This window comes from Erinaceus europaeus, chromosome 4 (genome assembly GCF_950295315.1).
Source record: "Erinaceus europaeus chromosome 4, mEriEur2.1, whole genome shotgun sequence".
NCBI lineage: Eukaryota > Metazoa > Chordata > Mammalia > Eulipotyphla > Erinaceidae > Erinaceus > Erinaceus europaeus.
Genome location: NC_080165.1, coordinates 139,741,634 through 139,756,931, shown reverse-complemented (window position 1 = coordinate 139,756,931; position 15,298 = coordinate 139,741,634). Strand labels below are relative to the sequence as shown.

Below are 15,298 nucleotides of genomic sequence, written 5' to 3'. Positions count from 1 at the left end.
CAAAGCTCCTGTTCTTACCATGAGCCAGTGATGAGTGTGCCAGGCACAGGGGGTACAGGCAGGGCAATAGTCCTTTCTGGAGGCTCCTGGCCCTGCTAATGTGTCTGATTCTCAGAGCTAGTCCATGCACGTTGCTTAGAGAGCAGGTGTGGGAAAGGTGATGTTGAGTTTGGCTATTTCCACTGCTGTGAAAATAGTTTTATTAAATGCCTACTATGTGCTCTGTGTTGAGTGTTAGGGACCAGATCATCTCCACAGAGTAGCATAAAGGCTGAGCCTGTAGCTACTTAGAAGAACTGTGACATGCCTGCACATGCAGTCAGCGGGAGAATGCCCACGGAATACTCTGATTTTCAAGATGAGAAACCATGGAGGTTGAGGACCCAGTGCCCCGCCCCACTAGGGAAAGAGAGAGACAGGCTGGGAGTATGGATGGACCTGTCAATGCCCATATTCAGCGGGGAAGCAATTACAGAAGCCAGACCTTCTACCTTCTGCATCCCATAATGACCCCAGGTCCACACTCCCAGAGGGATAAAGAATAAGAAAGCCATCAGGGGAGGGGATGGGCTATGGAGTTCTGGTGGTGGGAATTGTGTGGAGTTGTACCCCTCTTATCCTATGGTTTTGTCAATGCTTCCTTTTTATAAGTAAAAATTGGGAAACCCTACCCCCGAAAAAACAATGGAGGCTGAGAAACTAAGGAAGCCTGCCAGAGAGCTTGGTAAACTGACCACTAGCTCCCAGTGATGTGACTCTTGAAGGATCCCAGGGGGCAGGTGGCTGATACAAACTTAAACAGAAGTGGCTGTGGAATGATGAAATAGCAGGTTTTTCTCATAAAAGACCAATCATTCCTTATTGACTTAATAGTTTTACTCTTAAAATCTATTTAGGTGAGAAATAAGGATCTTTGTTGGTGGAAACACCCACCAAACAAAAAGTGCAGGCTATAAGAGTGGATTTCTAGGGGGTTGGGCAGTAGCGCAGCGGGGTTAAGTGCACGTGATGCAAAGTGCAAGGATAGGTATATGGATCCAGGTTCGAACCCCCGGCTCCCCACCTACAGGGGAGTCGCTTTGCAAGTGATGGAGCGGGTTTTCAGGTGTCTTTCTCTCCACCTCTCTGTCTTCCCCATCTCTCTCCATTTCTCTCTGTCCTATCCAACAACAATGACATCAATAACAACAACAGTAATAACGATAAATAAGGAGGGCAACAAAAAGGGGAAAAAATGGCCTCCAGATCTGGTGGTGGAGGGAGTCGGGCTGTAGCACAGCGGGTTAAGCGCAGGTGGCGCAAAGCACAAGGACCGGCATAAGGATCCCGGTTCGAACCCCGGCTCCCCACCTGCAGGGGGAGTCGCTTCACAGGCGGTGAAGCAGGTCTGCAGGTGTCTATCTTTCTCTCCTCCTCTCTGTCTTCGCCTCCTCTCTCCATTTCTCTCTGTCCTATCCAACAATAACTACAACAATAAAACAACAAGGGCAACAAAAGGGAATAAATAAAATAAATGTTTAAAAAAAAAAGATCTGGTGGTGGGAATTGTGTGTAGTTGTACCCCTCTTATCCTACGGTTTTGTTAATGTCCCCTTTTTTAAATAAAAAAAGGGCCTCCAGGAATGATGGATTTGTGGTGCAGGCACTGAGTCCCAGCAATAACACTGAAGGCAAAAAAAAAAGATGGATTTCTAGTCCACAGTCTTCAGAGAGTGCTTGTGGAGAGCCCACTTAACACCTGCACACTGTATGTGGGGAAATTATGTTTACTATTCCATTATACAGATGGCAAAAATGAGGCTCAATTAAGTTAAATGACTTGTGGGGGACTCTGAGTTTATAAGTTACAAAGCTGGTTCGTACTCAGGCTGCCTGGCCTTGATGTTTCTTGGTCTCACCAAGCTGGCTCAGTAGCTTTGAGGGAAATACGCTGGCAGACAACACAGCAACTGTGCCTTCACTTTAAATGACAGGTCTTCAGTTTATCCCGAGGACATGAAGACACTAATTCCAAGGAACACGAGCACCCTTATATCCATAGCTACGTGATTCAGAATAGCTACGTAGAGGAATCACTCTAGATGTCCATCTGTAGATGACTGGAGACAGACATTATGGGCTATATACTCTATGGAACACGATGCTGCAACTTATAAATATATTGTGTCTTGGGGACAAAATAGATGGAACTGGAGTTGACTAGGCTTAGTGAGGTAATTTAGTAAGTAGGTAAAAGGCAGCTAGTGGATAGTTTTACTCATATGTGAAATACAGATAATTGAAACCCATGAATTTGCAAAAGAATAACAGTAATAAAAAAAAAAAGGTAGTGGGGCCGGGTGGTAGCACACCAGGTTAAGCACACATAGTACGAAGCACAAGGATCTGCCCAAGGATCCCGGTTCAAGCCCCCTCGGCTTCCCACCTGCAGAGTGGGGGTTGCTTCACAAGCAGTGAAGCAGGTATGCAGGTGTCTGTCTTTCTCTCTGCCTAACTTCCCCTCCTCTCTCATTTCTCTCTGTCCTATCAAAATAAATAAATAAATTGAAGAAAATGGCCGCCGGAGCAGTGGATCTGTAGTGCAGGCACCGAGCCCCAGTGATAACCCTGGAGGCAAAAAAAAAAAAAAAAAAAACTCTCTAGGACATCCTGAACTATGGGGGTGATGGTGGAGGTTGTTGGAGGAGGGGGAGTGACACAAGACTTTGGTGGTAAGTACGATGTGGAACTATATCCCTGTAATCTTTTTTAAAAAAATTATTTTGTTTATTCCATGTAAGAGAGAGTTACATATGAGACAGAGAGGAAAAAAGAGGCAAACCAGAAGGCCACCCTAGCCTCTGAGGTGCTAGGGATTGAACCAGGAACCCTGGGCATGCAAGACCAAGACCGATGCTCTACCAGTTGAGTTATTTCCTTGGCCACCATGCTCCCGTATTCATGTAACACTGTAAACCACTATTAAATCACCAACAGCTCCCTTGGATAGTGTGCTACTTTGTCATGTGTGCAACCCAGGTTTGCACCTACCCCCTCACTGCTTCAATGCTGAGGTCTCTTTCACCCTCTGCCTCTCTGACTTCTCTGCCTCTACCAAAAATGAATGAATGAATGGGTGAGTGAATGAGCAGCCAATAAAATATTAAGAAAAAGACAAACAAACACAAACTGGCCCACAGAATATTCTGGCAGCACCTATACATTCTAACCACTGGCCAATCCACTGACAGTCCCACGCCTAGGAAAGTACCCAGTGAGGAAGGATCCACTACCACAGTGACTTTGTTCACAATGACTTTGTAGGAAAACAGGTTTGTCTGAACCAGTGGAATATTACTCAGCAATGTAAAGAACTAGTCACACATCATATACCCGTATTTTGGTCGACAGTGGGCAGCATATACTATGACTATAGAATGTGAGCTCAGACCTACAGGGATGCAGAGGTTACACAGTTCCTGTGCTGAGTATGGGCTCCAGATCAAATTTATGGCATTTATAATTAACACTATTTAGAGACTTCCCCATATTTGGGAGCTCCTCTCTGCCTACGTCTAGCAGGTAGGATATAAAGGTATCATCTGGGGAGATGGTGTCAGAGTTGGAAATAGGAAGATCTTGGGGCCGGGTGGTGACGCACCTGGTTGAGCACACACACTGCGTGCACAAGGACCCAGGTTTGAGCCCCTGGTCCCTACCTGCAGGGGGAGGAGCTTCAAGAGTGGTGAAGCAGGGTTGCAGGTGTCTCCCTCTCTCTAGCTCCACTTCCCCTCTCAATTTCTCTCTGTCTCTATCCAATAATAAGTAAATGAAAAAAAAAAGGGAAAAGAAATAGGACTACCTTTAGCCCACCTGCATGTTAGCTGTTGGGCTCAGGCAAAAGTTAGTAAGTCATAGGCCCCTTGGAATAGACCTAAAATAGACTTCCTAGCTTTTTCTAAAATGGAGACCCCAAATCTCATCTGCTATGTTCTTGCCTTTAGGTTCGTGATTATTAAATAATTTGTTACGATTTATATCTTAATGCTTTTTGACCACCAAGTTGCAGATGTTATCATGATGCAACCTGACTTCCCTGGACACACGACCTCACCATCGTATCCTCACCTTTCCAGAGCCCTGCCACACTAGGAAAAGACACAAACAGGCTGGGAGTATGTATCGACCTGCCAATGCCCATGTTCATTGGAGAAACAATTATAGAAGCCAAACCTTCCACCTTCTGCTCCCCATAATGACTCTGGGTCCATCCTCCCAGAGGGATAAAGAATAGGAAAGCTTCCAATGGAGGGGATGGGACGTGGAACTCTGGTGGTGGGAATTCTGTGGAATTGTACCTCTCTTATCCTGCAGTCTTGTTGATTATTATTAAAGAAAAAAAGGTGGTGGTCCTTGTGTATCACCCTAAACATGCAGACGGCAGTGCTTATGTGAGCTCACTGCGACATTTGCACAATGCTGCCGGAGCCCGATGACACATTTCTCAGAACAGTCTCACCCTTGAGTTTTGTTACATGCAATGAGGTAGCTAAACACCACAGCTAATGATGGGAGAAGGAGCCAGGAAATCCAAGAGTAACACTAGGTGATTCACTCATCTGAAGTTCAGTTACAGGCAAGATCAGTCTACGGTGATAAGAGGTAAAAATCACGTGCTAGAAGCAAGCAGCTACTAGCTGGGAGGGAGCGAGGTGGCATCTCCTTACGTGCCAGCAGCATTCTGTGTCTTCGTGGTCAGTGCTGGCCAGGTCTATCTGAGCTTGCTGGGTTTAAATCAACACTAGATAGCACCGCGCTTCCTGAAAGCCTTCTAAAGAAGAAACATTTTGCCTGCTGCTTCCTGTCTGTTTGTATCAGCTGTGAAGGGTCTGATGGCTGGAGGCACTACGAGTCTTGGAAAGCAAGGCTTGGTGACAGGTGTCCATGTTGGTGGTTAAAAAAGGCATGTCCTGAGGATAGCAGGACAGACTGCAGATCCTTGGACTGCCTGTGGCACAGGGAGGGCTGGAGTAGGGAGGTGGGTGGGATCAGACCTTGACAGAAGGCAAAGGTGGTGAGGTGTGTGTGAGGGACCTGGGTTAGTGGTGGAGCGGGCCGGTAGTGAGGGTCCATGGTAGTCGGAGCAATTGAGAGACAGACAGACAGACAGACAGACAGACAGGCAGGCAGGCAGGCAGGCAGGCAGACAGACAACTCTGAGCTTAAGTCACCTCACTTGAATATACCATCAAAACCATTTCAAGCTCAACTAATCCAAAATCAAAGTTACCCTCTTTCTCTGCCAAGTAGATCTTCTGAGTCAGATATTTCTGCAGTTGGCAACTTCATTTGAACTCTTCGTTGCTTGCATTTGATCACTTGTGAATCATTTCTGATCCCTCTCTCCCATTCCCAGATAGTGTGTGAGTCTTCCTGTTATGCCTATAATTCAATCTTGGATATGTTTATCCCCCAAGAACTGAAGGTTTATATAGAACATGATGACAAGGCTATTTTTTTTCCCCCCAGAGCTGTCAATTCCTACAGACTGGGCACTGTGAAAACACTTTACAGGTGTTGTTTTACATGAATTTCTGCAAACATCAAAGCACAGGACAGGTCAAAATCCACCTCTGTTGTTTAGAGAAGCAAACTGAGTTGTGGACAAGCTCAATGACTTGTTTCAGGCTTCAGAGCTGGTGGGTGATAGAGCTTGATCAAATCAGGTTGCTCCTGTCTGTGCCGCCTATATGATTTCTCTCGCTGAGCACTCATGGGCTCTTTACAGCAGCAGGTTTTAGTAAGATTCCCTTTTTTTAGTCAGGGCACCCAGATGATTCATGTTGGAGCTACTTAGATACCCCGACTAGACAGAGATTAACAAAGAGTTTATTTGCTCAGACCAATGGGGATGGATTAGAGGATGCCAAATATTTATTTGCAATGCCAAATAATTTCTTTAAGATTTTTTAAAATTATCTTTTTTATTTTTATTTTTTTGATTGGATAGAGACAGTCAGAAATTGAGAGGGGAGGGGAAGATAGAGAGGAAGAGAGACAGAGAGATGACAGCACTGCTTTACCACTCGCAAAGCTTTCCCTCTGCAGGTGGGGACTGGGCTTGAACTTGGGTCCTTGTGCATTGTAACATGTGTGCTCAGCCGGGTGTGCTACCACCTGGCCCCCATGCCAAATAATTTCCAGTTGCTTCTAGGACTGTTGCTTCCAGCAGAGAAGCGCCCTTCCAGGCTCTGGGTCTGACCTTGAGCATCACTCATATAGGGAGGTTTCTGCTCATGGCCCAGTAGGGCAGTAGGCAGAAAGGAACACTGCAACGAGGGATGTTTAATACGTGTCCAAATCCCACTTTGGCTTCTACTCTGCGAAACATGCCTCGTTTTCCCAGGAGGGTGTGGACATTTCACTTTGTTCTTATATGGCAGAGATGCAACTGTGTTGAAAGAGAATTGTCACTCACAGCCTGAAAAGAACTGTGTTTGAATCGGATTTCTGAACACTGTCAACCCACCCAGGGTCAAAATGCAGCCTGGCCATGGCCTTGTGGGTAACATAAAAGCCGACTTGCAAATACTGTCAGGAACCTGGACCAGCTGTCTGGAGGAGCGGATTAGTCAGTCCCCTGCAGGAACTTGGGCACGTAGCACGCATGCCATCTGTAGAACCCACCAGCAGACAGGGACTAGGCCCTTTCTGCTCGTAAAGAGGCCGGGGCAGGCTGACCCTCAGGAGGAATTCTAATCAACAGCTGTGTTGTCACAGAGCTGGAGAATCAGATTAGCCCAACCTCCCTCTCTGCCCCCCCCCCCCGCCACACGCAAAAACAAAACCCCTCACCACGCTCAGTGAAGCAGTGCCCCTTGAAAAATCTTCTCTTTCAGGAAGAGGGAAAGGGACTCATGTTCTCATTTTTTAAAATTTTTGGTCCTTTTAGTCAGCATCTTCATGACAGACAGTCAACACAGCTGAAGAGGGTGGCTATTATCAGAGAGTCGCTAGATTAAAATCCTGTCTCTGCTATTTTGCTAGCTTTTTTGTCTGAGTTACTCAACTCCTCTGAGTCTACTTCTACTGTTTTCCTTCATGTTCCCCACGCTTCCTGCACAATGCAGGCGCTTGGTTAAGTATTCTACACATGCCTCCAGCCCTTCATCTTTCTCTGTTCCAGCACAGCATTTCTTTCATTCTTTTGGTAACTACTGGGACCCCATGGGCTTTGTCTCCCTACCTCACTCACTAGTTTATTTCCAGTTCATTTAGTTCTCCCTACAGATATTTCTTCAATATTTGGCAGAAATCTGAAGATATTTATGAAAAGGAAGAGGAGAAAAAAATATATATAGAGAGAGGGGGGAAGTGGGAGTGGGAGAGGGGGAGGAAGTGGGAGAGGGAGATACACCACAGCATTACAGCTTTCTTCAATGTGGTGGGGGCTGGACTCAAACCTGTGTCACACACACTCTCACCAGTCCAGAAAGGAGAATTTTAAGGGAAGGGTGGAATGCTCCCTTTGGAAATTAAATGAGGGAAATTTGGTGCAAAGAGTGTGCAGATAATCTTCTGAAAGGCAATAGGATAGTTGGTGGGGAAAGGATGGTGGAGGAGACGAAGCCACTGCAAATGAGAATGGCCAGCGGGGGAGGGAGGTGAGAGTTGATGGCCAGGGCTGAGGGGGGCTGCTCCAGCCCGACAGCACAACAGCCAAGTGCCATGAGGGGGCAGCCAGTGAGGAATCAGGGCACCAGCCAGAGGGATCTCACTCCAAGAACTCAATATCCAGCCCCCCACCGTTTGCACCCCCCCAGCATCTTTGAGCATTCTGGCTCTGCAAAAGCCTCCTTTATGGAGAGCTCAGAGCTGTCAGCGATAAAGTCTGTAGAGCCCCATATCCAGAAGACGGGGAGAGACAAATATGAAAGGCTCTTTTAGGCAGCAGGGCTCTAACTGCACATGGTAAGATAGATACTTCTACCTCCTCCGTTCCTGTCACTTCCTAAATCAAATATTCAAGCCTCATGACCTTCACCGCTCTCCCCTCTTCTGGGTCTGTGAGCTGGGATCTGACAGGTTTGCCGCAGGGTAAATACTCTCATTTGGGGCCAGGTCTCGCTTGGACCTGGTGGCACAGCTGTCTCTCAGTTTGCCCTGACACAAAATCACGTCCACATCTCTCCCTGGACTGCCAGTGCCAATCAAAGCCACCCTGGTGCCTTTGATTAGAGACCCAGCCTGCCATCTGGACCCTGTGCTGGTGTGTGTGTGTGTGTGTGTGTGTGTGTGTGTGTGTGTGTGTGTAGAGCAAACACACACACACACACACACACACACACACACACACACACACACACACACACACACACGGCTGATCTTGCTGTGTGGGCATTTGGCTCCAGGACAAGAACTGCCAGGTGCTAGGGAAATTCAAACAGCCAAGCTGTCTGACCAACATGCAATTTAACATTTGGACAGAATCTGTCCCAGCCAGGGTCTTAGTCGAACATTTTTCTCCCTCATCACTTGAAACTGCTGCTTCATTCTCAGAGTCACACAAAAGGAGGGATTGGTGTGGAAGGAATTAAGAAAAGGATTTGAGAGGTGATCATTATGGCACCCACAGAAAGCACAGCCCTGTAACATGCCAGTCACTCTCAGTCTTGCTTAGAATGACCAGGCTCTGGTTAAAAAACACAGTGAGGGGCTTGGCAGTGGGATATTCAGTCAAGTGTATAAGTTACTATGCTTGAGGGTCTGGGGTTCAAGCCCTTGACCCCACCTGCGGGGGGCATCAAGAGCAGGCTATAGGCATTTTTCTCTCTTCCCCTTCTCTTTTATTTGTTTATTTTAATGAATCTTTTCTCTCTCTCTCTCTCTCTTTTTTTTTTTTTTTTTTTTTTTTTACCAGAGCACTGCCAGCTCTAGCATATGGTAGTGTGGGGGCCTGAACCTGGGACTTTGGAGCCTCAGGCATGACAGTCTCTTTGTATAACCATTATGCTATCTACCCTGCGCCCTTTCATCCTATTTCTTTCCCTGTCTCTACAATAATAATAATAATAATAAAAGATGGAAGAGGAGGAAAAAATGGCCTCAAGTTGACAAATAAGAACAGGAGGGAAAACACAGAGCAGAACTTAGACTGGATTTGGTGTCTTGCACCAAGGTCCTGGACCATGATGGTGGAGGAGGACCCACGTGGGGAGTCAGGGTGTTATGTGGAAAACGGAGAGATGTCACACATGTACCATCTCCTATAGTTTACTGTTGACTGTAAACCACTAATCCACACAATAAAGAAGGAAAAAAAAGGCCTCTGGGAGTGACGGATCTGTCATTTAGGCACTGAGACCTAGCAATAACCTTGGTGATAAAACAACAACAATAACAGCAACACCACCATCACACACACACACACACACACACACACACACACACACACACAGTGAAGGTTCTCCTCCCTTCACTATATTCTATATGAAGAGCCTACCCTGATCACCAACAGCCTATGTCATTTTACACACGGACCACTATAGAGAGATATGGGAAAGGTAGCAAATACCCCTGGGAATTCTCTCTTGTATCGGGTCCTCTAAAAGTGGCCGTCGGCTCTAGATGTATTTTAGCAAGAGGTTAATTCCTGTAACTGTTTGTAGGGGTGGGATGATGGGAGATGGCTGTGGACTATGCTTATTAGTTGAGTGTCTTCTCCTCCCTACACCTTTGAATATTATTAAGAAAGGCAGAGAGAAAGGAGAGAGGCAAACAGACTGAAGCATTACCTAGCTCTGCTCTGGCATATGGCAGTGCCAGGCACTGAACCCAGGGCTCCAGGCATGTGAGTTCTGTGCTTTAACACCGAGAGATCCCCTTGGCCCATAGGGACTATCTTCTAAAATCCCTCCAGATCCTTTTTTTTTTTTAAAAAAAAAAAAAAGTAGATCAAAAGCATCCAATAGCACAGCTATATACAAGAGGGGTAGACATGTAGCTTCCTGGGCCAGTGGGGGGTGGGAATGGGCGGGAGGGATGGGTCACGGTCCTTTGGTGATGGGAATGGTGTTTATGTACACTCCTAGCAAAATGTAGACATATAAATCAGTAGTTAATTAATATGAGAGGGGGAAATCAATTGTATGTCTCAAAGGTTCTCAAAAGACAAACTGAATCTTTTTAATAGATAGGCTACGTATTTGATATGCGGACTCTCTCAAAAGCCTAGACCAAGTAGATTAGAAGCTTCCAATAGCACAGCTATATACAAGATACTGGGTACTGTACAGCAAACCATAACAAAGGGACTTTTCAAAGTTAACCCAATTAACAAATAATGTGATGATAATATTAACTATTGATTGTCTTTTTGAATCCTAAGACAGCAGGAACCTCACATCTTCACTATAGAGCCCCTACTTCCCCCAGTCCTGGCACCCTTGGATAGGGCTCACTTTCCCGTATGCTTCTCCCAATCCATACCAAATAATATTGCATCCGCCGATCACAACCTAACCAAAGCAACGATTGCCATCTCAACATGCTTCACCTCAGTGTGTATCCAGAGACTTCACGTGTGGAATGACAACCCTTCAGCTTCATTACTCGGGTGAGACCTTTCCTTTTATAGTACACTCTAATTTCATCTCAGGTAGTTCTCTTTCTAACAAAGTCCCATAACCTAGACATACACCAGTTTCTGTGAGAGAGAACGTATGTGCACACGTATCCATAAACTACTGCAAAATATATACCTGAAAGCAGGATTACACTAGAGTTTGCAGTGAGTACCTCCCTAACACTCCTCTCCACTATTCCAATCTTGGGATCCATGATTGCTCAACAAATTGTTTGGCTTTGTATGTTAACTCTCTTTTCAATCACCAGGTTCCAGATGCCACCAGGATGCTGGCTAGGCTTCCCTGGATTGAAGACCCCACCAATGTGTCCTGGAGCTCAGCTTCCCCAGAGACACACCTTACTAGGGAAAGAGAGAGGCAGACTGGGAGTATGGACCGACCAGTCAACGCCCATGTTCAGCGGGGAAGCAATTACAGAAGCCAGACCCTCTACCTTCTGCAACCCTCAACGACCCTGGGTCCATGCTCCCAGAGGGCTAGAGAATGGGAAGGCTATCATGGGAGAGGGTGGGTTATGGGGATTGGGTGGTGGGAATTGTGTGGAGTTGTACCCCTCCTACCTTATGCTTTTGTTCACTAATCCTTTCTTAAATTAAAAATTTAAATAAAAAAAAAAAAAAGTAGATCAGAAGCATCCAATAGCACAGCTATATACAAGATACTGGGTACTGTACAGCAAACCCTAACAAAAGGACTTTTCAAAGTTAACCCAAATACCAAGTAATGTGATGATAACATTAACTATCCATTGTCTTTTTGAACCCTAAGACAGCAGGAACCTCACATCTCCACTATAAAGCCCCTACTTCCCCCAGTCCTGGAACCCTTGGATAGGGCCCACTTTCCCGTATGCCTCTCCCAATCCATATCAAATAATATTGCATCCGCCGATCACAACCTAACCAACGCAACGATTGCCACCTCAACATGCTTCACTTCAGACTGTGTCCAGAGACTTCACATGTGGAATGACTCATTACTCGGGTGAGACCTTTCCTTTCATAGTATACTCTAATTTTATCTCAGGTGGTTCACTTTCTAACAAAGTCCCAAAACCTAGATATACACCAGTTTCTGTGAGAGAGAGCATATCTTCACATGTATCTATAAACTACTGCAAAATATATACCTGAAAGCAGAAATACACTAGAGTTTGCAGTGAGTACCTCCCTAACACTTCCTCTCCACTATTCCAAGCTTTGGGTCCATGATTGCTCAACAATTTGTTTGGCTTCCTATGTTAACTCTCTTTTCAGTCACCAGGTTCCAGATGCCATCAGGATGCTGGCCAGGCTTCCCTGGATTGAAGACCCCACCAATGTGTCCTGGAGCTCCGCTTCCCCAGAGACCCACCCTACTAGGGAAAGAGAGAGGCAGATAGGGAGTATGGACCCACCAGTCAACGCCCATGTTCAGCAGGGAAGCAATTACAGAAGCCAGACCTTCTACCTTCTGCAACCCACAATGACCCTGGGTCCATGCTCCCAGAGGGCTAGAGAATGGGAAAGCTATCAGGGGAGGGGGTGGGATATGGAGATTGGGTGGTGGGAATTGTATGGAGTTGTACCCCTCCTACCCTATGGTTTTGTTAATTAATCCTTTCTTAAATAAAAAATAAATTTAAAAAAATCTTTTCCTCCCTGTTCTGGATCCTGCTGGACTCATAAAATAGCTCCTCTGTTCCCTAGTTTCTTTTATTTTTAAATACTTAATTAAAAAATATTTTGCATAGAGACCGAGTGAAGTTGAGAGGCAAAGGAGAGATAGAGATGGAAAGAGAGATACACCTGCAGGTGGGGGCCAGGGGCTTGAACCTGGGTCATTGCACACTGTAATATGTGTACTCAACCGAATGTACCACCACCTGGTCCCCCCAGTAGATTTTAGTTGGGTTTGACAGGAGTTCTGAGGGTGGGTTGAAGAGCAAGCCAAAGGGACTGGAGGAAGACAGCTTAATGGTCAGGCAAAATGCTTTTCTGGGAGGCTGGGCAGTGGCACACCTGGTTAAGTGCACAAATTACAATATTCAAGGACTTGGGTTCGAACCCCCACCCCCCACTTGCAGGGGGGAATGCTTCATGAGTGATGAAGTAGGTCTTCAGGTGTCTATCTTTCTCTCTCCCTCTCTGTCTTCCCCATCTCTCTCAATTCCTCTCTGGCCTGTCAAGTAAAAATAAAATAGAAAGAAAAAAAATTGAGAAAAATGGCCACCAGGAGCAGTGGATTTGTAGTGCCAGTGATAACCCTGGTGGCAATTAAGAAGGAAAGAAAGAAAGAAAGAAAGAAAGAAAGAAAGAAAGAAAGAAAGAAAGAAAGAAAGAAAGAAAGGGAGAGAAAGAAATTTAGAAAGAAAAAAAGAAAGAGCTTTCAAGCCTGAAGTTTTTGAGGTCTCAGGTTCAATCTCCAGCACCACCACAAACCAGAACTGAGCAGTGCTCTGGTATAAAAGTAAGCCTGGGAATTAATCCTTCAGCTCCATCCCTGCTGCCACTTTCACCAAAGGTGTTCCTGTCTACACAGCTGCTCATTCTAGTTTCTGGTGCCTCCTCCCTTCTCCTTGGCTTCAGGCCTCACGGTTCTATCGCTGTTGCTACTAGCTTTGAGAAACTGCATCACATCAGCTGATATTCTTAAACACTGGCCCATGCCTTTGTAAATTACTCCCTGAGCAAATTCTCTGATCAAAGTGCCTGGCTTTTCCCTGCTAAGGTTTTGGTGGAGTTTCGAGCTAGCCCTTGACCACATCTCTGCACATCCGCCACACTTCTCCAAAAGTGGCCCAGGCCCGGATGCCAGGCAAGAGGAGGGTGACGTGAGCCAGGGGACCACTCATCAGCAGACAGTCACTCACTCACCCACCCACCCACTCACCAAAACCGACAAACCACCCATCTACTAAACCTGCCTTAGCTTCCCACCTGTACAACTCTCAGATTCCCTCCAGATCAAGAGAAAAACTCGGCTGAAGAATGACCTTGTGCATGTTGTTTTCTGGAGGAAGTGGAAAGAAGAAAGCAGAAAGCCACGTGGTAAACCACCCCTCAAGGATGTGCTTGCCAGCCCTCCTCAGTCAGGCGCTCACCCTGTCTTGCTGTGTACTCGTTGTCTTCAATCAATCTGGCCAGACCAAAGTCGGCAATCTTGCATATTAGTCCATTCCCCACCAGAATGTTTGCTGACCGCAGATCTCTGTGGATATAATTCATGCGTTCGATGTAAGCCATGCCTGCAGCCACCTGCAGAAATCCAGGGAACAGGACACATGTCATGCCGTGACCTGATATACGGACACACTGTCACAGCTAAGGCAGCAATCAGGGCACCAGGGACCTACCTGAGCTGCCATGTCCACCAGATTTGGTAATTTCAGAGCTCTCCCTTCTCCATCCTTCAGGAAATCAAGCAAACTTCCTATGACAAAGCACAAAACCATTTCAATTTATCTTGAAAGATACAGATTTTCTGATCAAGGGCTATGTTTGATTTTCTTGTGCAAAGTAATCAGGTAAATGAATAAAGTAGTGTTCTCAATTGATTTTTTTTTTCTAGTAAAAGAGTTGAAAAACACCCCTACACATTGAAAGACAGAAGTTTTGGGGCTGGGGAGAATAGCTCACTTGGATAATGTGTGGAAAGCTGCTTTGCCATGTGTGTGACTCAAGTTGAAGCATGGCTCCCACTGCATTGAAGGAAGTGCTGGGGTCTCTCTGTCTCTCAAAAATAAAAAGGACTTTTTTTTTTTTTTTTTTTTTTTAACTAGAGCACTGTTCAGCTCTGATATATGGTGAGGCTGGGGAACTGAACCTGGATTCTTTAAGAGACGTCCTTTTTTTAAAAAAAAAAAGAAAGAAAAATGTTTTGCCCCATTAAGGGCAATATCAATGTCCTGAAATTAGGAGAAATGGGACTTTCATTCCTTTTTGACATTAACAGGAATGTGTGCAGGGGCTGGGCGATGATGCATCTGGCTGAGTGTGTTTGCTGTAATGTGCAAGGACCAGGGTTCAAGCCCCCATCCCCCACCTGTGGGGGGAAAGCTTTGACAGTGGTGAAGCAGTGCTGCAGGTGTCTCTGTTTCTCTCCCTATCTATTTCTTTTTCCCTGTCAATTTCTGACTGTCTTTATCCAATAAAGATAATAAAAATTTTAAAAATCCAGAATTCACTATCTACATCTACATATCTATGTGTGTGTGTATATATATATATATGTATTATTTATTTTAAAACACAGGAATGTGTACCACTTGAGTCTCCTTTTCCAATTGGTCCTACTCAACAGAATGATGTGAGGGGAAAAAAATAATCGCCCTCCCAAACTCTGGTCCTGGGACCAGTAGCAATAGTACCCTTCAGGGGGGACTTGTGAGAAATGCAAAATCTCACAACTAAATCTGAGCCTTGTCATTTAAGAAGCCCTCAAGGTAGTTCTGACATACAGCAAAGTCTGAGGTCCACTGGCTTAATCTGGCTTCCGACTAAGTCAAGAAAAAACTATCTGAGGAATACAGAATGGGGCAGGTATTTTCTCACAACCAGTCAAGCCTGGAAGGAGGCATCGGAAACAGACAGCTGGAGCCTTGGAGCCACTCTGCTAATATAGTCTAGGGAGGTCCGAAATGGCGCAAGGGCTGAAATGATGATGTGTGGAGGCTGGAGGCTCATAATGGTGAC

The 15,298-nt window shown here is 45.7% G+C and overlaps 1 protein-coding gene across 5 annotated transcripts in view; it reads right to left on the bottom strand.

Moving 5' to 3' along the window:
* Window positions 1-15,298, bottom strand: part of FYN (FYN proto-oncogene, Src family tyrosine kinase) — a 265,390-nt gene that overhangs the window by 34,614 nt on the left and 215,478 nt on the right. For all 5 annotated transcript variants that reach the window (XM_060190608.1, XM_007528135.3, XM_060190610.1 and 2 more), the window contains 2 exons: window positions 13,960-14,036; window positions 13,708-13,861 (listed from right to left, as the gene is read on the bottom strand). In XM_060190608.1, the coding sequence (XP_060046591.1) occupies window positions 13,708-13,861; window positions 13,960-14,036 (231 nt within the window). The remainder of the gene's footprint in view (window positions 1-13,707; window positions 13,862-13,959; window positions 14,037-15,298) is intronic.